The 25,721-nt window shown below is 44.6% G+C and overlaps 1 protein-coding gene across 1 annotated transcript in view; it reads right to left on the bottom strand.

The window, feature by feature from the left end:
- LOC138968994 (vacuolar protein sorting-associated protein 35-like) overlaps positions 1-25,721 on the bottom strand; it is a 47,291-nt gene that overhangs the window by 16,442 nt on the left and 5,128 nt on the right. Inside the window, exons 6-16 of the mRNA XM_070341681.1 lie at positions 25,508-25,721; positions 25,056-25,139; positions 23,654-23,763; positions 22,946-23,042; positions 22,197-22,345; positions 20,490-20,697; positions 11,809-11,964; positions 10,632-10,754; positions 10,065-10,244; positions 2,278-2,514; positions 1,535-1,678 (exon numbers count right to left, since the gene is read on the bottom strand). Coding sequence (XP_070197782.1) covers positions 1,535-1,678; positions 2,278-2,514; positions 10,065-10,244; positions 10,632-10,754; positions 11,809-11,964; positions 20,490-20,697; positions 22,197-22,345; positions 22,946-23,042; positions 23,654-23,763; positions 25,056-25,139; positions 25,508-25,721 — 1,702 coding nt within the window. The remainder of the gene's footprint in view (positions 1-1,534; positions 1,679-2,277; positions 2,515-10,064; positions 10,245-10,631; positions 10,755-11,808; positions 11,965-20,489; positions 20,698-22,196; positions 22,346-22,945; positions 23,043-23,653; positions 23,764-25,055; positions 25,140-25,507) is intronic.

The raw sequence follows: 25,721 nt of genomic DNA on the forward strand, positions 1-25,721 counted from the left end.
TACTTGTGGCGGAGGACCATATGCTTCAAAACACAGATGCCCGCGACGAGGCAAGGGTGAGACGGAACAGAAATTTGCGGGTTGTGATCCCGCACCAAAGAACTGTTTCCCAGCAGGGAATGTCCGGCAGCCTCACGAGGGCCGGTGGACCAGTTCGACTTACCGGAAGCGCCCACCACAGCGGTAGAAGACGATGAGGCAAGTAGATCCTCCCTGAGGCAGAAGACGAAGAAGCAAGGAGAACCTCCCCGGAAATCGTCGCCGGCGGAACCAACAAAGACGCCAAAGAGCGAGCGTCACCCCTGGAGGGGGGAACACCGGCAAGCGGCGTGGAACGCTGAATTTCTTCTCTCCCAAGCTGCGGAACTCTAGAAATAAAGAGCTAGGCAGTAAAGAGGGAAAGCAAGAAGAAAAAGAAGTCAAGAACGTGCTTAACTGCCCCCCAACCACATGTTCGTTTGGGGCAGAATTAGTAACGGACATAACAGTATTACATGCTTAGTCCGAAACAACAACAAGTACCAACGGTCTGGTAGATCCATGACATAAGCCTTGCCATGTTGTATCACTGCCAGCTATGCTGATCAACAAAATGGCGGCCAAACGATAAGTTACTGGAAAAATGTACAAGTCCAAAACGGACGAAAATTCAGCAACTACAACGAAATTCCTGTCAAACGAATGACCAAAAAGGAAAGAGCTTACCAACTAACAAAGCAGAAGGCAAGTAAGAAGGTAAAATTAGGTTTACCTCACCATTACATCGGCCTTGCCACATTTTATCGCTGTCAGCCATGCTGAGCAACCAAAAATGGCGGCCAAACAATAAGTTACTGGAAAATTTAAAAGTCCAAAACGGACAAAAATTCAGCAACTACAAAGAAATTCCTGTCAAACTAATGACCAAAAAGGAAAGAGCTTACCAACTAACAAAGCAGAAGGCAAGTAAGAAGGTAATACTATGTTTACCTCAACATTACATAGGCCTTGCCCATTTTATCGCTGTCAGTCATACTGACCAACAAAAATGGAGGCCAACAATAGTTACTGAAAATTTTACAAGTCCAAAAACGGACGAAAAGTCAGCAACTACAACAACATTCCTGTCAAAATAATGACCAAAAAGGAAAGAGAGTCAGCAACTACAACAACATTCCTGTCAAAATAATGACCAAAAAGGAAAGAGCTCACCAACTACGAAGCAGGAGGCAAGTAAGACGGGTAAGTGGCCGGTGGGTGTCAAACAAACACCAAACAGCACAGCCACAAGAGAGCCAAAAATTCAACAACCTTCTCTTCACAGACTCTCCAGAGCTTCAACAGTTAAAACTCCCTCTTCTCTCCCCATTTTAAACTTACCTCCCTTTTAAGACCTTGCTATTTATGATTTTTTGTTGATAAAGTCTCCACATCTACCTCCATTTTAAAACTCCCTCCCTTTTAACACTTTATTTTCTCAGAACTTTGGTTGTATATAAAGTTAAAGGGGGATTCCACTGAACAATGAAAATAAATACTCCAAAATGGTACCCACCTGTTCACAGCCCTTCTCGTAGAAGTAGATGTAATGGTTGAGGACCTCCACAAAGAGTTGCACCTGCACTGAACTGTCCATGCACTGGTTGGCAATCTTCACCCCCTTCTTTAGGCAGTCTGTTGTCTTCTTGGCATCATGCATCTGGAAAGTGGGCAGACTTGTTAACTTCACCACAAACATTTTCTGTTAGAAAATCTGAGAAAATCTGACTCGGTTGTATGTACCGGTATTTCTCCGTCCTGTAAGTTATCTTGCAATTCAGTTGTACATATTTCTCCATCCTGTAGGTTATCTTGCAAGATTGTGGACCAAATTAAGGCAGAAGGTTTACAGCATAATCCTTTCACACTCCAGTTATCGTCTTTACAAGGACAAAGACAATTAGAAGAACAAAAAAAAACCAAAAAAACAAGAACAGTAAGATGAAGAAGAATGAATGGAGACACGGATTGAGTACAGTAGATAATGTAAGCAGTCTATAGACTATTAGTTTCCGATGAGTTCAGTATAACTCATGGGCTGTGTTTTTTTTTTTTAGAGATGAGCTATACATGGTTCAATATTTACAGTATAATGTAAGCAGTCTATCTGATGAGTTCAGTATAACTCATGGGCTTTCCTTGTCAGGGAGGGGCTATACAAGGTCTCTCACTTACACACACACACACACACTCAAAGGAAACATATGTTGGTAGTGGCTTTCAATCTCAATAACACTTGAACCTATGCCATGTGCTCACCTCAGCCTCATCAGCACCAATTTTGCCCGACCAGAAGAGATGGGAGCAGATGGCCACACCGCGACACTGGTCCGGCTTCTTGAGGAGTTTGGATGCTGCCAGTGCACACTGCGTTTTCAGGGGCTCGTGGTTCTCCTCCCCAAAGCATGACATCTGTTCCAGCGTGCCGATGATGAGCGTGATTGCTGCAAGCTGGGCCTTGCTGTCACTGATTTCATCCTCGTACAGTGAGAAAGCCTGGAGAGGGACAAAAACCAATTTGTATATATGTTAATATAAGTACATGCTTGAGAAAGAGTTATAATGTCATCTTCTTATGAATGTAAAAATACTGCAATTGAATGATTTTTTGGGTCTAAATTGATCAATTTCCACCCGTTTGTACTACACGTAATGCACGTCAGCTGCCATTCCTGATAAAAGGAGGACAGCACCACAACTATCCTACCAGGGTTGTTCTCTGGAGGTGGGTACCACAGAGGGTCATTGGATTGAAATAATAAGTTTGACAGTTATGTACCTTACTACGCTTGATGAAGTTAAAGCTATTAAACAATATTTTTACTACAAAAATAAAGTTTTGTGTATTCGTAATTTGGGCGAATACATCAAATCGAGAGTCCAAAATGGCAGGTAATTTGTGACATGCTGTTGGATGAAGCAATAACTCGGTCGCACGGAATAAAAGAAACGCGATAAAGCCCACGAACAGTTTATAACTTGTCATAAATGCATGCATTTTCAGTAGAATGAGTACTGTTTGCAGATGATCAACACAATCTGAAATATTAACCATAGATGTATGTGGTCAACTTCGTAACGTGTCGTTGCACAGCAGCCCGAACTTCATTTGCACAACACAATTCCACTCATTACAAACGCACAACTATTTTTGTCTGTCACTACTTTAGCAAACTTCGTAACACGCGTGTAGAACGCAAGATAAAAGCAAATAACGTCCACAGTTTTTGCAATCTGTCCATTAAAAACTGTCAGAGCATTTGGTTTCCCCTTTTACCTGTTACGAAGTTATCGTTTTTTGTCTGTTATTTCAATCAAAACGATTTTGTAGCGAACTTCTTTTGTACTTAACTACACAGAATTCTTGCGGAAGGATATCTATGCACCCGTTGTACCGTTGCGTGGTAACGTCGCCACTAGCAGACGGTTTGAAGTTTTGTTTCTCATCTGCTCGCTCTTGATACGAACTTATATCGACTATTTGTTGCTGTGCTAATGGTAAGATTTTTTTCTCCAGTTTACGAAATAGCTTTATTTATAAATTTTTATGCTCACAGGGTCCTTAAGATCAAATGAACACATTGTTGATGAATTTAAAGTTAGTTCAGTTTTTGACTCCCATGTCACAGTTTAGTACCCAGCTCCAGAGAACATCCCACCACTAAACAATGAACAAATACAGTAAAACCTGTCAAATAAGGACACCCTTGGGACCAGACAAAAGTGTCCTTATTCTGCAGGTGTCCTTATTAGACAGGTGCAAGTAAACGCGACAAAGTCAAGTTGAGAGAGAGAGAGAGAGAGTACTGCACATGTACATGTACATTTATAAGAAAAACAGAAGCTGTTTAGATTAAGGCCATGTGAGGGCCAAATCGCTATTTTCCATATATGATGATCAGCACTGTTTGTGTCGCTTTTGTTATAATACTGATGGTCTCTGAATTAAGAAACGTTAATGTGTTTGTTTATTGTGTATGTCGTTGCTATAGAAACAGGAAAGTAAACAGCAGCCATATTGGATTTTAGGAACCGTTTTTTCCATATCCAAATGCTCGATTTCTGTCCAATATTTTGCATAAATATAGATTTAGATCATATCTACAGATTTACCATTTATTTTTTCTGTGAGTATTACAGTTATTTAAAAAAAATTTTTTTTATCATAATGTAGAAATTTTGCGTAAAATTTAATATTAAAAAAATCGTAAAGCCAACATTTCTTTTCCGATTCATTATTCAAATGGTAACTCTGTAGATAGTATGTAAAAGTACAAGTATGCAGAATTTCACAGAAATCTAACCAGTAGATTTGAAATCATGTTGTTCCCAAATGTCAAAACATGCAAACTGAGGAAAAGGCAAAAACGCACACAATTTGTTTTGAAACCATTGATAGTTGTAATTAAACCCAAAATACATACATGTATCACCAAATTCCACACTGAGGAATGTTTTTCACACCTTAGAGACACCGTTTAAAAGTTAGGGAAGACATAAAACATAAGTTATTTCAAACATGTGCAGTACACCTGGAAAATTGTTTGTTCCGAGTTACAAACAATGCATACACACACTCCCAATCACAGCATGCACACCAAAAAAAGCTCGCTCACTCGCTCACATTCACACACACACACACACACACAAGCTAGCTCCAAATTACGAAACGTACCCAAGTCATCAATTGCACGCGTACAATAACCACAATATATATGAGAATAATGTTAACCACAATAACAATGACAAGTCGCCTAAAGCGATATAAAAACATTTAGTCAATCGGTATGAAACTTAAATATCAACACCACAAACCAGTCATCACCAAGACTACGAGATACATTTAGATAGTCTCGGCTAACAATCACGCTCGTCTCCGCAAAGCATGAGACCATAATATTATAGTACTTACTAAACCTATTTTCTGTAATTCTGAGCACATTGTTAGAGTGAACATGACATTTCTATATATTTTTGAATTCAGAAAAAAATGAGGAATGCAATGCAGTCAAGGTTTAATTTGTTACTAAAAATTAGATTTTAATGACAACTTTAACAAGCAAACTCATTAATTTATTTTTAAGATTTTGAGCTGAAATGCAATATTATAGTCCGGACTTCGTCGAAGATTGCTTTACCAAAATTGCAATCAATTTGGTTGAAAAATTAGGGTGATACAGCGCTGCCTCAACTGCCTAAAAAAATCCGGATATGACGTCATCAAAGACATCTTTCCAAAAAATGGAAAAAAACATCTGGGGATATCACACTCAGGAACTCTCATGTTAAGTTTTGTCAAGATTGGTCCAGTAGTTTCCTCGGAATCACTTTATACACACACACATACACCATGACCCTCATCTCGATTCCCCGTCTAAGTTAAAACATTTAGTCAAAACTTAGAACATGCCTGCAGCATATGCAGGGCCACCTTCCAGCTGCATGAACAAGTTCTTCCAGTCTCTCTGACTTGGCTGCCCGCACTTTGTCTCTCCTTTTACTTTGCTTGTCTCTCACAGCCTTCAGACTGTTAAGCACCCTCTTGTGCATCCTGGCTGCTCCAAGCCTCTTCATGTGATGTCCAGTCTAGAATCCGAAGAACTGGGCAGAGTCGGCAGCAGCAGCAGGTCCAAAGTTGAACTCTCTAAGAGCTGTACCAAGTCGTTTACTCACATGGTTGGCACACTCTTCCTTGTCAATGTGAATATCCTCACCATAGGGCTTGATGTCGTTGAGCTATGTAAAAGTCTTGGAGTCACCGTCCGACAGTAGTGTTGTGTAGCGAAGCTTGTTGGTGTTCACCGATCGACGCCATATGACACGGGCTGCTTCCACCTCCATCATCCTGATGAGCCTGCAAACAAGAACAAAATAAGAAATGTAATTTGCAAACAGAGTATTTTTTAAGTGTGTGTGTGTGTGTGCGCGCATGTGTTATTCACAGTCATTGTCCAGCTAATACTTCAATTATAATTAATGCGGAAAAAAATGAAATAAACATGGAATTACCAAATTACTGAATATTAAATTTCTAGCAGCAGGTATAGGTGCACTGAACATTGTTAGATTGTAAACGTTAAGCATAATGCATTAATTGATACCATTTGAACGTTTTTAAATACACTTGTATTGTGCCACACATACATATGTACTATTTGCCATCCCCTGACCACTATTCTAGCTCCCTCAGTTCTGGGAAGCCCGTTGATTCTGAAGACTTGTGAATCTCTCTTGATGCTGTAGATACAGCTCTCTCTCTCTCTCTCTCTCTCTCTCTCTCTCTCTCTCTCTCGCTCTCTCTCTCTCTCTCTCTCTCTCTCTCTCTCTCTCTCTCTCTCTCTCTCTCTCTCTCTCTCTCTCTCTCTCTCTCTCTCTCTCTCTCTCTCTCTCTCTCTCTGTGTTTTCTTATTATTTTCATCACACACATGCACTCCCCCATGCCCTGAACTATTCAAGATACAAATTGGATTTTTACGCATATGTTACAACTTTCATTATTATTATCATAAATTGATGATCTGTCTTTATGACGCTTTTTTATTTTTAATCCATCATCCATGCCTTTGGTTTTGGTTTTCAGTTTCACTGGAATGCATGGAAAATAATATCCACTCATCACTATTACATTTACTTGTAATTTGCTATATATTATTTGAGTAAGTTGCTTAAATTTGAAATAAACTCTATTCAAATATGTCTGTGCAAACAGATATAATTTACCTTTATAGTTCACCTCACACTTGTCTAAGTGGTCCACGAGCCAGGCCGCATACTCCTCTGGCTTTTCCTGAAACAGCTTCTGCCCCGTAGACTCCACACCTGGCAGTAGGTACACATGACATGGGCATCAACACAGAGTCCAGTAAGTAAGTCCACAACACACCCAACTCCAATGTGCGAAGAGTGTCCACGAGTAAGCCAGGAGCCATCATAGCTCACAATAATGTTCAGGGTGTCGTCGACACCAAGAGTAGTGCCACAGTATCTTGCATGAACTTCTCGAACATATGCAACAGTGTCACTGAACACATGCTTCCGGAATTTCTCCAGTTGTGTGAATAGTTGGCTGGCATGAGTATGACTATGAAAGGTCTTGTGGTGAAGTCCAGCTAAATCCATGTTTTCACAGAAATTTCTGAATGTGGGGGCTCCCAGTCCACAAGCAAGTGAGGAATACACTGCCTGTCTATTCATGTCGAACACTTTTGTCTTGGCCTTAAATTTTGTCGCAAGATACTGTTCATACACAGGCTCTTCGCACGAAGAACAGTTCACCTGGGCAAATACTGCCAAGCCACTTGTTGGTCTGGAGTCTGTGCAAAGAGAGAAGCACTTGTTTTTACACTGTGGACAGCACAGACTTGCAACCATACTGTCTACTTCGGCAAAGTCTACAACACCCCTCTGGGTTTTTACCAGGGTTTCAGTAGCAGCAGATGACTTAGTGTCAACTCCACCGGACACAAACCTCTCATACGATTCTTTTTTGAACTCACTTCTTGTCTTCGTGCCGAGAATGTTTTCAGTCGAAGGAATCGACGCGGAAAATGTAGCACTAGCAGACGACCCCAAAACCGGCACTAATTCTGCCACGTCAGCCAGCACAGAAGCTGATTGCGCTGATTTCTTCGCCTTCCATTGATTCTTCACTTGATCTGTCCTCTTTTTCGTAGATTTTGGGGCTCCTCTGGTTGTTGATGGCTTGGTGCGAACCATTTTTGCACAGGAGCGTGTACTTTCACTGCTTGTAAACAAGCGCCATTGTTGTACCACGTGACCCCGGTTGAACGAATCAAGATCACATCATACGTCATACTCTCCGTATAAGGAAGTTGGCGTAGATTGACCTACATTGAAAATGTTCCGTTAGAGCCGAAGTAGTCCGGAAAATAACGAAACAACGGTCACATGCAAACAGGGGAGGCTATGTAGCAAGCAACGTCATGCAGTGTTCGCCCTGTCGTCTGCTCAAATTTGCTGATCAAGGTGTTGAAAATCGGCAATAATAAGGCAAGTTCAAGACAAATGAACGCAATCAGGCGAGGGTTGGTGTATTGAATTTATTTTTATTGCACAAAAAAAACATGTATATGCAACATCAACGGCAGAAATTGAAAGAAAAATGACCACAGTTTTCCAAACAGTCAAAATGTCTAAATGCCCAAATCTGCCCAAAAGCTCAAAAATCACCCCCGCACATCCCCTTAAATAACTCAACACAACTCAAATTTATTAATCCATATGGAAATTATGTTGTAACAATACTCATTTCCAATCAAAAGAATAAGAATGCATACTAAAAAATAGAGAAACATTTAATATTGACTGTTGTAAAACAAGTCTAAAAACTTGTGATAATGCATGTTTCAGCTACTAGGTACTGCCCTGCCTTTGATCTGGCCGCACACACAGATTTCCACTCTGTTAAACTCGGTCACTGACCCCGATGCAGGAAGTGTTTCCTCTCTCAGATATGACAGGGGAACCACCTCTCATGGCAAAAACTGGGTCATTGACCCCTGGGAAGAAGGTCGTGTCTTTTAACAAGGCCACCCAGCTATCACAATGCCTTTGATCTGGCCGCACACATATTTTCACTCAGTTAAAGTCGGTCACTGACCGGTCCCACCATAAAGACCATCCCCTCCTCATAGTGGTATGGTGGTGAAACAGAACCAAGCTATGCCGTCGGAAGAAAATCACTGAAATTTCACTGTCCCTAAAACGTGGGGGTGTTTTTCATTGTGAGAAGTATACCGGTAGGGTTCTCCCATGGCGGACGGGTTGGTTGCTGGCTAACGGGGCTCTGGTAAAGACGGAGATGTGCTGGATAGTACCGGTGTGACGGCACAGAGGCCCAAGGACACAAGCGGTCATCTCAGCAACCTCCAAACGGGCAGACTGGACTCGACAACCATGGTAGGTAACCAGTCTAGGAGAAGGAAAACTCCGAAATAAAACCACGGGCAGACCAAGCTCAACAGCCCAGGAAGGCAATTGGTCTAAGGGAGGGACCCCTGATCAACGTCCATGGCCGAAGCCGGAGATGCGGGACCCCCTGGGTGCCAAAAAGCGCTGCATCACGCAAATCACAAAATGTAGTGAACGATGAAGAAGAACAAGACTGACCGGTCACTGACCCCGATGCAGGAAGTGTTTCCTCTCTCAGATATGACAGGGGAACCGGTATATGACTTATTATGGACCCAAAATACGTGTCCGCGTCCGTAATGCCGAGGTGGCCGTAACGTACAGGTGTTTTACAGTGTAAAGCAGTCCGTGCCGAGACTGACTGTCCGTATTCTGCGAGTGTCCGCTAAGTCCAGTGACCGTATTTGACAGTTTTCACTGTATATAAACTTTTTAAAATTTGTCAGTGATTACCAAGTCAAAAATACACATCCTATGCAGGCTTTCACGCAAAAATGTTTCCTTATGTAAAAGGAACACAATTAAAAAAAATATATCATGCCTTAGTGTTCACAGGTAAGCTTTTGAGAAACAAAATTCCCTGAGAAGCAATGGGCACTCGCTGTCAGCATACGTGGTCTGGGTGGCCGAGTGGTAACGCACTTGCGCTCGGAAGCGAGAGGTTGCGAGTTCGACCCTGGGTCAGGGCGTTAGCAATTTTCTCCCCCCTTTCCTACCCTAGGTGGTGGGTTCAAGTGCTAGTCTTTCGGATGAGACGATAAACCGAGGTCCCTTCGTGTACACTACATTGTGGTGTGCACGTTAAAAATCCCACGATTGACAAAAGGGTCTTTCCTGGCAAAATTGTATAGGCGTAGATAAAAAATGTCCACCAAAATACCTGTGTGACCTGGAATAATAGGCCGTGAAAGGTGGATGCAGCGCCCATAGGCTGCTGATCTACTGGCCGATGTGAATGCGTGATATATTGTGTAAAAAATTCCATCTCACACGGCATTAATAGGTAACATGCGCCTTGAGTCGCCTTGTGTGGTGAGATATGTGCGCGATATAAATCCTCGTAAATAAATAAAATAAAAAATGAGCAAGCAACATCACTCCATGATAACACTAACCTGAGAGAAGAACTCGTAAGCAACAGTTTCCGAGTTTTCAAACTTGGTCCTGCCAGCAGCCACAGCCCCCTGGAGGAAGAGACGCAGTGGAATCTCGGCCTGCTCCGCCTTGATCAGCGCTCCGATCGTATGGTGGCAGAACTGGAAAATCTTCCCGCACTTCTTCTCCCAGTTTTCATCCTGTGGCAATGCAAGTGAGATTGCAAAATTACAAACTATTCCTCTGGGGTATTGTAAAAAAAGAAAATGTTTGAAAAACTATGTTGGTTTGATAGCTGTACATGTACATAATTTTGTATTTTGATTGTTACTATTTTTTGTTGCCCGAGTGATGAGATGTGGTGTCAAGGAAGACAGAAACACATATGCACACACAATTACACACACACATAATTACACACACGCACACAAATAAATGAAAGGAAGAAGAATGGACAGAAGAAAAAAAAAGAAAAAAAGAGCAAAATAGGGAATGAGACAAAAAATTTGTATGGAACTTAGGCAATTGACTGTCCTATTCACAGATTAGCGACTCTACACTGAATAATGACTCATACAATTTCTCACCTCTTCTTTGAGCTGACAATATCTGAAGGCCAACCTGTAGGCAGCGAAGACAATGGGTGGCAGAGTGTAGCGGATACGCTGGTCACCGCCGTTTCCAAAGTGCTTTCTCGCTGTGTTGAGTATCTGCAAACGATAATTTTGTAACCACGAAGAAGAATTTCCAAAACAGTTAGACTGATAACATTCCTATTGAGCAATAAATTGAACAAGAAAGATTCCCAATGAAGACTTGGTTTTCTTCGAATTTGGAAGGTCTGGGAAGGGAGGTATAGTGGAACCTCCCTTTAAATAAAAACAATTTCCAGACTTCCTCCATTTTTAGACCTGTTTTTTCATCAGATTTTCTAGGGCGGGGATGTAGCTCAGTCGGTAGCGCGCTGGATTTGTATCCAGTTGTATCCAGTTGGGGGAATCCCAATTAGTGCGCATGCGTTTGTAAACGGTAGGCTTGGTGACCAGAGGAAACAAATCTCATCGCGAGTTCGTAAATGGGCGAACGTTGATCGCGCTGTAGCGGGCAGGGATGTAGCTCAGTCGGTAGCGCGCTGGATTTGTATCCAGTTGTATCCAGTTGGGGGAATCCCAATTAGTGCGCATGCGTTTGTAAACGGTAGGCTTGGTGACCAGAGGAAACAAATCTCATCGCGAGTTCGTAAATGGGCGAACGTTGATCGCGCTGTAGCGGGCAGGGATGTAGCTCAGTCGGTAGCGGGCTGGATTTGTATCCAGTTGTCCGTTGTCAGCGTGAGTTCGTCCCCACGTTCGGCGAGAGATTTATTTCTTAGAGTCAACTTTGTGTGCAGACTCTCCTCGGTGTCCGAACACCCCCGTGTGTACACGCAAGCACAAGACCAAGTGCGCACGAAAAAGATCCTGTAATCCATATCAGAGTTCGGTGGGTTATAGAAACACGAAAATACCCAGCATGCTTCCTCCGAAAGCGGCGTATGGCTGCCTAAATGGCGGGGTAAAAACGGTCATACACGTAAAAGCCGTGGCAGTTTCAGCCCATGAACGGAAAAAAAAAATCAGATTTTCTGTGTTTTTGTACCTCTGTAAATGTCCCCATTTTAAACTCCCTCCTTTTTAAGACCTGATTTTCTCAGATTTGTGGAGGTCTATAAAGGGAGGTTCCACTGCACCAGTATACAATATACCACTACAGAACAGCTCTTACCAAGAACTGCTGGTTAGCATCTTCAGCGTTCAAGAGATGGATGAACCTTCCCATCAGTCCCTGCTCCTCTGCAAAGTCTTCTGGGTCCTCAGGTTCCTCGGGCTGGTCGTTCTGGTCTTGCACCAGGCAGTTGACGATGTTCAAGACGGAATCAACCTTCATTTCAAACAGGTAGATAATCGAAAATTTTTAATTAAATTTTGATTTAATATAATATACTTACCCAATTCTTATGAATGCATTGACTTTAGTCCCACATGCTAGATGTCGAAAAACCTCTCAAATTACCTGCCCTTAGTAGGGTGGTAACCAAGCTAAAAGCGACGCCATAGCGGTTGCTATGGCCTGACCTTGCTCGGTTACCCATAACACCCTGCGCACCACGTGAGCGCCAGCATCCGTAATAATCATTCGAGACTATTAGTCAAACAAACCCCCAAGGACATAATCCAGCGGGGACGGATGGGAGGGTATTAACTATAAGAATTGGGTAAGTATATTATATTAAATCAAAATTTAATTAAAAATTTTCGATTTAATCACATATTCTTACTCCAATTCTTATGAATGCAGATTCCTCCTAAAGGTGGAGGGAACCTACTTATGTCCTTGTAAGAACCTGCCCTGCAGCCACTAAAACCAGCAATGAACTGGAGCCGTCTAGCCGCGTGCAGGAGAAATCCCAAAGATAGAAACCGATGAACACATCATCTGACCTCCAGTAAGCCGTTTGCAAAGCTTCGCCTAGGCGACCAGAACGCAACACGGCAATAAATGTAGCAGAGCCCCTAGAGAGAGACAAATAAAAGATGTCTCTTTCGCTCCATTGTAAAGACATAAGAACCTGAGCTAAAGCTCGTGGTTCCAAAAGACAGTAACGTCAAAAAAGGGATTAAAAAAGTCTAACCAGACAGTTAGAAAATCCGAATCTCCCAGAGCGAAAATCCTCCCAAGAGGAGGGAATCAAACACCAGAGGATATTGACCAAGTTTCTGAAACCCCAAAACCTGGCCAAAAACCGTGAACAAACGGCACCAAAAGCCCTAAGGCTACATCCTCTGGCAAACCCCAAAAACGCATGCGCCTCACTGCCCTATAGGGCTGAGGCCCAGAGTAAGTAGAACAAAGTCCCACGCGCTAACCAAGGGGGAGCCTCTAAACCTCATAAAACAAGGTCCTTGATCATGCCCACAAGAGGGCCATGAGCCACAGAAGAGAGGCCTATTTGTTTCAAAACAGCTGAGATAGCCGAGACGCCGGAACCTCAAAGAAGAGGCCCAGCTGCCCAAAGCCAAAAACTGAAACAGAGGTGAAAAACCACCTGGCTTGAGAGAGGGGCGCTAAGGAGTTGCACCCCCGCTCTAAATCCCCAATTGGCCAAAGAGGCCAAACAAGGAGCATACACAGATAAAGTGGAGGAAATATATGCTTCGTGCCCAAACAGAGTAAGAACCCATGATCTAAACACAAACAGCACGCCTCCAGACCCGTAATCAGATGGGCCAACCCCTGAGCAAGCCCTGAGAGGACCTGCTGAGCGAGTCGGCCCGATCGCAGAGCTGGCCGGGGAGAAATTCCCCTGAGAAAATGATTTAGTGTGAAAACCCAATCAGAATCCCTTATACTCTGTCTGACAGGGAGTGAGAACTTGCTCACCCCAGCTAGTTCACATAAGAAGCAACAGACGAATCGCCCGAATGCAACAGGACATGCCTGTAAATAGCCAAAACGGAAAGGCTAGTAGACTAAGAGCTACTGCTCCTAACCTCAGGCAAAAGAGAAGCCCAAGGATTCACGTCTACATCACAGCCTCAAGACTGCTATCACCATTGCAGGCCCCATCTAGACGAAAACGCATCCAAAAAGCGGTCTAAGTCCAGGGGGAAACAAAGCTAGGGAAAAAAGTCCCCTGAGCGATCCAAAAGGATTCCAGCCACCTTCCCGCGTGGAGGAACCCACTCTGGAGGCGGACCCTCATGTCCCAGACCTGTGAGGCCGAACCCCCCAAAAAACTTGAGGAAAGACTAGAGGGCCAGCATAGCTATCGATACCGTCCGACCGAAGATCGGGTCTAAAGACCCCGCAGAGGCCTGCTCTCGTGCCAGTCTGGCAGTGAAAAGCGCTAAAAGCCTCCCTATTCTCTCTTGTGTGAAGAATAAACCTTCCAAGAGACAAAGTCGAACAGCATGCCCAGGTAAAAAACCTGGGATAAGGACAGCTCGGAATTTTGCCTGGTTACTGAGAGCACCAGGCAAAAAGCCTGGTTCAACACCAAAAGGAAGTGCAGCTGACAAGCTGATTGACCTTGAAAAAGCTCAACCAGCCCCCGAGATAGTCCAGAGACCAACACCCCCAGAAACCGAGCCCTTTCCTGTGTGCAGAAACGCAGAAGGAAAGCTCATGTGAGAGCACCGAGGAAAATCTCAGCCAAAGCTGAAAGCTCTAGCCCATGCCGACCCACCTCCCGCAGAGAGGGAGGCGACACTGAACCAAAACACCCCTTTGTAACCGGGAGCGCATAAATGCGCTGCCAGAGGTCCACGAAGGAAGGGAAAGATTCCAGCTATTGAGTAGGTCTTAACAACCCCCGAAAAAACCTGACCCTTGCTTCCTCCAACCAGCATGAAATCAAACCCCTTGTAAAGGAAGGAGATCACACCAAGCAAAAACAGTGTGGGCCTAAAACGTCACCGAGAAACTTCTCCGCTCAGTGACTACCCTAGCCCAAGCTGCCAGCAGCCTGGCTAAAGCCTTATCCAAGGCATCCTCCCTAACCCAAAAGAGCGTTCAGGGAGGAAAAGATTGCCTATAAGAAAGCACAGAAGAGAGTCTCAGCCAAAGCAGAAAACTCCAAACCATGCCATCCTAGCTCCTCCAGAGAGGAGAGGGAGGAGTAACATCATGAAAACTCCATGTTCCCTGTGGTCTGTAAACGAAGCCAGAAACTAGCCCCTGGCAATAAAAAGTGCAGATCAGACCCTGAGCCTGAAAATTCCCTGCTATCTTCTTCCGCACTAAAAGTGAGGACGAAGCAGCCTGAAACCCCGAAGCCAGCAGTCCCCTGCGTATAAAGCAGCGGGAAAGGTGTAGGCTGAAGACCACTATCCTAAGGTGCGGAACAAGCCAAAAGTGTGGCATGAGGTAGGCAATCACCGGAGACTCAGCAAATGAAACAAATTGCGAGAAAGCCTGTGAAAACCCAAAGCCATCCCGGAAGAGGAAGGAAGAGAGACACCCCCAACCTATCCGGGACAAAGTAAACTGCAACGGCAGCCGCTCTATGTATGGGAAGCCTACAACCAGTAGGCAACCCTATACACTCCCCCTCCTCCAACAAGGAGTCCGAACCTAACCACCAGTTGTGTAAAACACAAAAGGAGGGGAGACCGGGGAGGTCGCGCACTAAATACTCCTGCCGATAACACCGCCAAGAGTGTGGATGAAAGCGTGATCAGTCTCTGACTGCCAACCCAACACCGCCCACCTGAACAAGAGGTGGGGGGAAGAGGGGTTGGTAACTGGCACAGATCTCTGCCGAGAAGGAGATAGAGTGGAGAAACAAGACAAAGCCGGGCCCGGCGCATCTTACCCCACCCGCTGTGCGAGAGAAGCATCCCAGTGCTAAGAACCAGACTACCTGGTTTGAACCACAACTCACCCCAAGTGGGGAGGGGGGTGGTCCAGCACAGCCGCAACCCCTAGAGGGGGTAAGGACTGAAACAGAGAAACGGCCGTAAACGGCCGATCCTCGCTCGTCCACCTGCCAAAGTCAAGTAGCCCTAGGAGGGGGGGGTGACCTATGCTGGCTAAGGACAATGACCACTGGCCAGGTGATACTATAGCCGAGTCCCCGCAGACCATTGTGAATACAAAGAATGGGAGACTGGAGAGAAAGAGTATATTCTGTCTCCGCCTGTCCCAGGTAGACAGCCGGCACAGCCCGTGCAGAGAACAAAACGGAGCAAAGCTCATTGTTCCCTGACCACTGTGCGAGACACCCTGCCGAGAACAAAAGAGAGTCAAGCTCATTGTTCCGCGACCGCTACCCGCGACGAGCGCGGGCAGCTAACACAGCCACCTGTCCCAAATGGAGCAGAGAAGGAGTATGTAACGTAGCCTGGAAAGCCGTACATAGCACCCCCGCTGTGTAGAAAGGCCTCGATAGATGAGGAGAACGATTGTCAGGCCAGGACCATAGAGGCACAGACTGTGAAGACAGTCTAACAGCGCCCACCCCGTCCAACCCAGAGGGAGGGAAAGGGTGGACCCGCAACAAGCGCGGGCAGCTAACACAGCCACCTGTCCCAAAAGGAGCAGAGAAGGAGTATGTAACGTAGCCTGGAAAGCCGTACATAGCACCCCCGCTGTGTAGAAAGGCCTGAGCCACTCCATGCCCCAGATGGGGAGGGGGGTGGCTCGTCACAGCAGTAAGAGCGACGGAGAGAGACGAACCGAGCAACGGCCGACCCCCCTCCGTCCACCTGCCGTAGTCCTATAGCCCACCGCCCGCCCACCCCGATAGGGGAGGCGAACGATTGTCGGGCCAGGACAATTGAGGCACAGACTGTGAAGACAGTCCAACAGCGCCCACCCCGTCCAACTCAGAGGGAGGGAAAGGGTGGAACGCTACTCCAGCCCCCACCCGATCCCGCCCGGTGGGCGGGAAAGAGTGGGCCACTGATACCCCCCCCCCCCCACCCTGCCCCAAATGGAGCAGAGAAGGGGTATGTAACGTAGCCTGGAAAGCCGCCACCCGAACGCGCCCGGGGGGCGGGAAAGGGTGGGAAGCTAACACGGCCCCCTGCCCGCAAAGGGCAGAGTGGGACAAGCCCTGGCCGTGACTTACCGTGCCCCCCCACTCCCCCTTCCTCACGGTAAGGGGGCTGCATGACCGACCCAGCAGTGCTGTTTTTAAAGCAAGCCGAGCGGCCAACGCAGGCGGGGAGCTGGCCCCCTCTCCTAAAGGAGAGAGTGCTCGCGAACAACCCAGTCTACCAGTGGCAGAAAGGACTGAACCGAACTGGCCGATTGCACCAGGCGACGGTGCGACGCAGGAGCGCCCCCCCTATCCCCCCCCATTGGCGGGGGGCTGCGTAACACACTGTGAAGTACCGGCGGTAATCAGAGTGGTTAGACGCAGGCAGGGAGCAGGCCCCCCCCTCCTAAAAGGAAGGGGTGCTCGAGAACAGCCCAGAGCCACCAGAGGCAAAAAACGGGCTGAACCGAACAGGCCATTTGCACTTGACCACAGTGCGAAGCTGACGAACGGGAGGGCGGGAACCGCCGATCGCGCCTGAAACAGCTGAGAATACAGACCAAAACATCGTTAAAGTCCCCCCAAAAGGAGGACATTGACTGATTCCTCTTACGCAGAGAAAGGGGAAAGAATAGCCACACGGCCACCCCCCCCCCCCCCCCCATCAGTCGCACCGACGACGATCCAACAAAAAGTCTATAAGAAGCCTAAAGGCTGATTAACCCCAACAGGGGAAGCGAGCTGTGAAAGAACTGAACCCGCCCTCGGAGGGATAGGAACATAAAAAGAAGTGCTGTTTGACGGATCTAAGACCCGCATAATAGGCAAATCAAAGTTCTTAGGCTACTCTTAGGTATAGTTTTCTAAACCAGGCTAAGAGCCTTGTCACCTTCCAGTCTCGCGCCACGTTTAGCTTTGTTGTCGGCCATTTTAAGACCGGCGAAAAACAGTCACCCAGAACAAAAAACTTCTGCGTGCGTGTTCAACACAAAGCTATCAACATTTATACCAAACATAAACAGGAAAGATCTCACCAAAAGGTAGACGGACAGGTAGACCCCCAAGAACCGGCTAGTCTCAAGGACGAGCAGGCATGTGAAGGCCAAAGTGAGAGCGAAATTCGGACACGTCCACCGTGTGTTGTCGAAAGTCGAGAATGATTATTACGGATGCTGGCGCTCACGTGGTGCGCAGGGTGTTATGGGTAACCGAGCAAGGTCAGGCCATAGCAACCGCTATGGCGTCGCTTTTAGCTTGGTTACCACCCTACTAAGGGCAGGTAATTTGAGAGGTTTTTCGACATCTAGCATGTGGGACTAAAGTCAATGCATTCATAAGAATTGGAGTAAGAATATGTGATTAAATTCGTTATGCAGACACCAACATCAACAGCAACATTGACTCTTGGACTTTGTAGTGAAAGAAAGAGAGAGAAAACAGACTGTAATTACTTATGCAGGAAAAAACAACAACTGCAGCAGCAACATTGACTCTGGGATGTCAAAAATTTTTAAAAAGAGAGAGAGAGAGAGAGAGAGAAACAGAAGACAGAGACAGAAATAGAACAGACAAAAGAAAGAGAGGAAAAGGACAGCAGCCATGAAATGACCTCTTTCAAGTTTCATTACAACAGAATAAGAAATGTAAAGCTTCAATTAATGCCCCCAAAACACATGTAACTACAGTAAAACCTGTCTCAAACGGACACCCTTGGGGAATGGTAATAGTGTCCCTATTAGACAGGTGTCCCTTCTTCACAGGTGGAGGGGCCGGGGCAATATTTTACAAAGAGCACGTAAAATGAACAAGACACTTTTTGTCAGTCCTGTAGTATGTATTTATTGGATTGAACATGAGACTCACTGAAAATGTGAGTAAACAAATGATACATGTAGCAAACAACAACAACAACAACAACATCCCCCCACCCCCCCCCCCCCCACCTAACCCGTTCCCTACACACACTGTGCATCAAACTTACGCAAGTCGGACGTCACAAAGCTAAAAATAGCTGACTCTTCATCAGTCATTCAACGGGAAATTCCGCAGTGTGTCTCGACCAAATTGGGTCAGCTCTTGTTTCATTCAGTTTTTCTAGTCTCAGCATAAATGCATGGAACAAAAATTTAGCTGTGTTAACTATTGTTTCCTTCGAACGATTGCTTACAAAGAGAGAGAGATCATCACGTCTTCTTTTTCCGATTTGATCCTCGCGATCTGTGTTTTACCACATCCCATCTCCTTCGCCACATCTTGGCATGATTGGCCGCTATCTAGTTTTTTCAAGGCAGCGACACGCTGCTCTAAAGTCAACGGTTTTCTTTTTCCTGCTGGAGATTCCATTTTCAAACACAGTAGTCTACTGTTGCTTTTGATTGTGACTGTATCCACAATGCGGAAAAGCGAAAGTGAGTGAGCGAAAGTGGGTCTCCATCTAAACAAGCCACTGATTGGTCAGAAAAGGGACAGGACAACCAATCAACAACCATTTGTGCTACGGCTACGGCTGCCGAGCACTGTCTGCATAACAGTCGAGTTTTCGAAGTTGCGTTTTTATGTACGTTGTGTCCGTTTGTGACAGTGTTTACACTTCCTACGGTCCGAAAAATCGTGTCCGCGTCCGTAAGTGGCAGGTGTCCGCCCGTTAAAGGTTAGTTATTGTTGAAATCGTGTTCGTGCCATGATAAACTGTCCGTATGTAGCAGGTGGCCGTTACAACAAGGGTCCGCTAGACTCAGGTTTTACTGTACTGGTATTCATTAACCTCGTTGTGACATGGAGCCTATCCGCAGAGTCCTTGCAAACAGAAACAACAGTTACCACATTTAAATGTCCTCTTGATTCTTCATCACACCACAAGGTACAATAGAACACCCTATTTACGACTTTGGAAAAACCTTGAAAATTAGGTCGTAAAAAGGGGGGGTCTTAAAATGGGGGTTTGAGTTTTTGGCCCGGGCGGTCATGAATTTGGTTGCAGTGTACGTACTGTTATGTACTGTTATGTTTACACACAAACACACAGTTGCAGTTTACTGTCATATCAACACATACACACACACCCAAACACATTACAGCAAAACAACTTTAATCGAAAATTTCAAAGAAAATTTACTCATGGCGTAATGCTCGCTCCCCGCTGAGTGAAGCACATTTGATATTGTGGCGCAACCAGTAAAATCCGAATGTCCTAACTCGATAGAAAGCATAACGACTTTTCTCCCGAATTATCTTTCTGCTCACATGAATGTTTCTTCGCCTTGCATTGCTAAACTTGTCCCATACACGATCGTTGAGGTTTTCGTACAGGCACCTCTCTTTGCGTACTTTCGCTTCACTATCCTTCTCGCCATCTCGATAACACCGAGTCCTTATCATTGACAATACACAGGATTTGCGTCTTCCCGACTCCTAAGGAAGTCGCCGCGGATTGCCATTTCGCTCGATTAGCGATTAGCGTGACAAGATAGCGTACAGAGGAAAACCGGATGTATTAGGATCTCGCGCGCGCAAGATTTTGTTTGTTGTTTTTTTCTCGTGGTAGTTGCACGAGAGCCGCCATGTTGTGTTTTCGTCTGCTCGACTGAAAATGTGCGAAAGTCGTAATTCATCCCCAAAAGCCCGGTCGTAAGTCGCGTTTTGGGGTGAGTCGTTCACTGGGGGTTCATTATATAGTAGAACGCATCCGTGGTAGAAAAATCAGTCGTAAAAAGGGGGTGGTCGTAAACAGGGGTGTACTACTGTATTGCAATCAGCCTACAGAAAATCCCCCTCCTTCTTCTGTGTTAGTGGGCTGTAATTCCCACATGAGAGTTTTGGGCTGCGTGGCTATTTTTCCCCATACCATTTAGGCAGTCTTACTTTGTTTTCAGGGAGCCAAAAACTCAACATCTAAAACCAAACAAAACATTCTCCTAAGACTCACATGTTCCTGTGTAGGGATGAGCGTTTCATTTTCCAGGGCATTGTTGATGATGTGGCAGCTCATGAGTTTCCTCCCTTTGTAGTCAAAGTAGTCGAAGAGGGGGCCGAAGTGTTGCAAGGCGAGGAGGGTCAGGACATTGTTGTACGTGTCCACCGGGATTTTCATCAGACGCATCAGCTCCTTGGACACCATGCTTCCATGCTCCAAACTGTTGTCACAATTCAAAGACAATGATCCCTTTGTGTGTGTGTGTGTGTGTGTGTGTGTGTGTGTGTGTGTGTGTACGTGTGTGTGTGTGTTTGTGTGTGTGTGCGAGTGCATGTGTACGTGTGTGTGTGTGTCTGAATGTGTGTGTAAATGTGGAATATTAGAAGAACCATTTAGCACAGGCTTCAACCATTAAGATCTAAACAAACAATTAGCTACATTTTATTTCTGGAACTTTTACCAAATCCTTAACTTCTACACAAAGGTATCAGTACATGTATTACTCTCTATCTGCTTATGGCAAAGGAAAACAAGTCGAGTGAAGCAATATAAAAACATTTAGTCTGTCGTTATCAAACTTTAAAGATCAATACCAGAAGCCAGTCATCACCGAGACTACCTTCAGATAGTCTCGGCTAACCTTACCCAAAGACTGAGGCGGGTCACGCTTGTCTCTGCAAAGCATGCGACCGCAGTACTTACACTGAACCTATTTTCTTTCATTCTGAGCACATTTTTAGAGTAAACAGGACATATCTATATATTTTTGAATTCAAGAGAAGATGAAGAATACAATGCAATCATTTTTTTATCTGTTTCTGAAAATTCGATTTTAATGACAAATTTAAAGCCATATGTACTCGATGACTATACACGCTAATTGCTTTACCAACAGCTGGAGACATGCTAAATTAAGTTCCCTGCAAAATATTGTGGTCTAGGACCCCTTCAATGTTGAGATATGTTAATTTTCATTTTGATCTGGATCGTCCTATTTATAGATTTGCCAACAGAGGTAGCGTTGACGCATGGGAAATAACTCCGCGTCTTTGTTTAGTACATCCAAAGTTTTTGAGACTCTAAAACAAGCTGTAATGCATGTATATTGTCCGCGCATGGCGACATATCGTCATTACATGGTCTTATGGTGCGTTTGACATCGATTATGGGCAAACTACACTTTGTAAACACGGGAGCGCGTACATATGCCTTTAATGAGCAAACTTATTAACTATTTTTTAAGCTTGCAAGCAGAATTGCAATCCCATAGTCCGGACGTAGTCGCAGATTGCTTGACCAAAATTTCAATCAATTTGGTTGAAAAATGAGGGCGTGACAGTGCCGCCTCAACTTTCACTAAAAGCCGGAAATGATGTCATAAAAGATATTAATCGAAAATATGAAAAAAATTTCTGAGGATATGGTACCATAGCCAAAAGTTTCATGAAGATCGGTCCAGTAGTTTTCTCGGAATCATTCTACACACGCACACGCACACACACACACACACACACACACACACACACACACACACACACACACACACACACACACACACACACACACACACACACACACACACCACCACCACCACCACCACCACCCTCATCTCGATTCCCAGTCTATGTTAAAACATTTAGTCAAAACTTGACTAAATGTAAACAGAATTTTGAAAGGAGCAGAAATAGTTGAAAAGCCTTTATGTAACAGAACACTCACTGGTCAAGGTTCAGACGGTTAAAGATTTCCTCTGTGGTTTCCAGCACTTTGTCAACGTAGTCCACCTGTGTAGGGTAGCATTTCAGTGCTAGGTTGATCAGCGCCACCTGCAGGGCGACAATGTCTTCTGGCGGCATGTCAGGTCTGTTCTGTAACCATGACAACAAAATTGCATGAATAAAGTGCAGTAAAACACAACAAAAAATAGGCCCCTAAAAGCAACAGTATCAACTGTCAGCATTATACAACTCTAGATATTCTTGATGTATGCCTGATGCATTTTAAAGTTTACCATGCTAAAACCCACATTGTTATGTAAAAGCAAACACCAAGTAATACTGCAGTTTAAAAGAGATTTCTGCAAACGCCCAGCCGACCACAAAGGACCATATCAGGGTGATGCTGCTTTGACATATAACGTGTGCCACACACAAGACAGAAGTCGCAAGCACAGGCTTCATGTCTCACCCAGTCACATTATTCTGACACCGGACCAACCAGTCCAAGCACTAACCCCATAATGCCAGACGGAGCAGCCACTAGATTGCCAATTTTAAAGTCTTAGGTATGACCCGGCCGGGGTTCGAACCCACGACCTCCCGATCACGGGGTGGACGCCTTACCACTAGGCCAACCGTGCCGGTCAGCAATCCCTGTACTAAACACTAGAGAAAGAGAGACAGAGAAAGAGAGAGGGGGAGAGAAAGAGAGAGACAGAGAGAAAAAGAGAAAGAGAGAAATGTTCATACCTGAATGACTTGTGAAATCTGTTGTGAGAAAATATCAAAGAGCTGAATCTCTGCGGGGATTCCTGTCCCTTCCTCATTTTGAGCAAAGGATGCCAACCTAGGAAAAGCAAAATCAGCAGAATACAATTTTTCTGCAAGCCTCCAAAGCAGCCACAGCCAAATTGCAACAAAATCAAAAGCAGGTGGCCTAAGGTATCTACATCAAAGGTAACAAATTCTTAAAATGTTAAAAAAAAAGTTCCTTTTTATTTTTCTGTTTTTAATTTCTCTACTGCAGATCTATCGTAACTCCTGCAACAGAAATACACTGGTACCTGTTTGTTTGTTTGCTTAACGCCCAGCCGACCACAAAGGGCCACATCAGGGCGGTGCTGCTTTGACATATAACGTGCGCCACACACAAGACAGAAGTCGCAGCACACACTGGTACCTGTCATGAAAGGACTTGTTTGGGTCCAGTTAAAAGCATCTTTCAAGTTGATGTGGTCGATCATAACAGGTATACTCTGGTCTAGATAATAGACTTAGCAACAACAGAAAGTGTCCTTTATTAGGAGAAGTCCTCTCATTGGAAGAGACTTACATTACAGGTACCAGTACCACTGTATTTAAAACATCCAAACTGTTATGTGACAGAAACTCTGCAGTCTGGCTGTAGCACTGTGCTCTCAGAAGCAGGAGAACAAAAACAAGATCAATTCCTCTTACCTGTCAATTAGAGCAATGATGATGTTCTTGACGTTGACGTTAGGATGAAGCTCAGCACAGGCCCGCAGAAATGCACTGAGGGTCTGCAGGTGAAAGTCGTCAGGAAACACCTGAAATGTAAAAAAAAAAATAAAAGGTGGTAGAGAGAACTCAGAACTCAGAACTTTATTACATAAGGATAAAGGTTTTAGGCTTAGCCTAATCTTCCAACCTGTTCTTGGAACATATACAGAGAATAATTGTAAACGAAAGCAAAGACTGCGCACATATACACACACACACATACACACACACACCCATGTATACACACACACGCACACACAAACTCACACTTACACACACACACACACACACACATATACACACACATGCTCGCGTGCGCGAGCGTGCGTTCGCATACCTACACACATACACATGCTATCATTTCATACCTAAAAGGAACAGTATCTAATCAAAGTATTAAACTAGTAAAACATCAAAATAATGGTCGAGTATAAACATAAAAAACAAAACACTTAAGAGCATTGCATACATTATCCGAGTACACAATGGAAACTAGACATCAGGGGCAGTTTATAGTGTGATCAAATGTGTGTGCAACTGCCTTTTAAAGGCCTTTAATGATGCAGATCGTTTGATTTCTATTGGCAAAGAATTCCACAGAGATGATCCTGAAAAAGCTAAGCTGGATTTATAAAGATCTATACGAGGAATTGGAGGAAGTAAATTTTGAGACCCATACCTCTTTGTAATACTGTATGTGTAAAATATGATTGCACATAACTGGGCACATCACCATGAACTAATTTATACATAAAGACAGCCTTATTGTATGCAAGGTGGGTTTTTAGGGGAAGGAAATTAAGGCTGTTTAACTTCATTTCTGTAGACATGTGTGATTCATACAGGATAAGTTTTGCAGCACGACGGTACAAAGAATTCAGTTTTAGTAAGTGAACATCACTGCAGCCATCCCACAATGTCGAAGCAAAATTAATATGAGGCATTATACGAGCATGAACGAACATTTTTAATGTTTCAGACTTCGCATAATGTTTGAGTTTTAACAACAAATACAAATTCCTTGATGAAAGAGAGAGAGAGAGAGAGAGAGAGAGAGAGAGAGAGAGAGAGAGAGAGAGAGAGAGAGAGAGAGAGAGAGAGACAGAGAGAGAGAGAGAGAGACAGACAGACATACAGACAGACAGACAGACTTGAACAGAGAATAAGCACACACATACACAATCTCTTTCTTGAATTAACTACACAGACACAGGTGTAATAATTGTTCTTGTTCTGTCACTAACAAAAGCGGTGAAGCTGTCGGTTTGGGGCCACGTACTTGACCTGTGTTAAATGCTCGCCATTATTTAAAAGTTTACAACATGAATCTTTTATTTACCTGGATGACACACTCCATAAGGTACTCCTGGGCTATAGGGTCCTTGCAGTTAACTACCTGTTCAAGCACCCCTGGCAACACACACTGCACACATAATCAAAACATACATATATGCACAAAGTGAATACTTACAACTTAGAGACTCAGCATAACTAGGATGAGCTTGTTTCTGAGCACACAAAAATCAGTCAATACGGCTACTACTAAGGAATCAGCGCTACTATATCACTAATATGGCATGCATACATTTTTGTGTGTTGAATTAATTTTGCAGAAATGTTTTCGTGACAGGAACTGCATGAACATTGTATGTTGTTATTTTAAACAGGTTTTCTATGCAACAACAACCCCCCCCCCCCCTCCCCATCCCAAAAGTTCAACCAAGCTGCACTTATCATACTTTCAATGACGACAAAATATAATTATTACACAACATACAAAAATCGTCATACCTTCTTGTACCTCTCCATATCGATACACTCCAGCTGTGAGAGGCGCACCAGGTTTGTGCCAACAAGGATACGCAACTCTCGTCTTTCCTGCTCCCGGCGTTCACGGTCGCGGGAGTGACCCTGGTGCTGCATACGGACCCACAGCTTGTTCATCTCTGCAAAGTTCAGCTGGATGAAGTCCACCGAGTCCATAACAGTTCCAGAGTCACTGCCT

This window comes from Littorina saxatilis, linkage group LG1 (genome assembly GCF_037325665.1).
Source record: "Littorina saxatilis isolate snail1 linkage group LG1, US_GU_Lsax_2.0, whole genome shotgun sequence".
In the NCBI taxonomy this organism is placed as follows: domain Eukaryota; kingdom Metazoa; phylum Mollusca; class Gastropoda; order Littorinimorpha; family Littorinidae; genus Littorina; species Littorina saxatilis.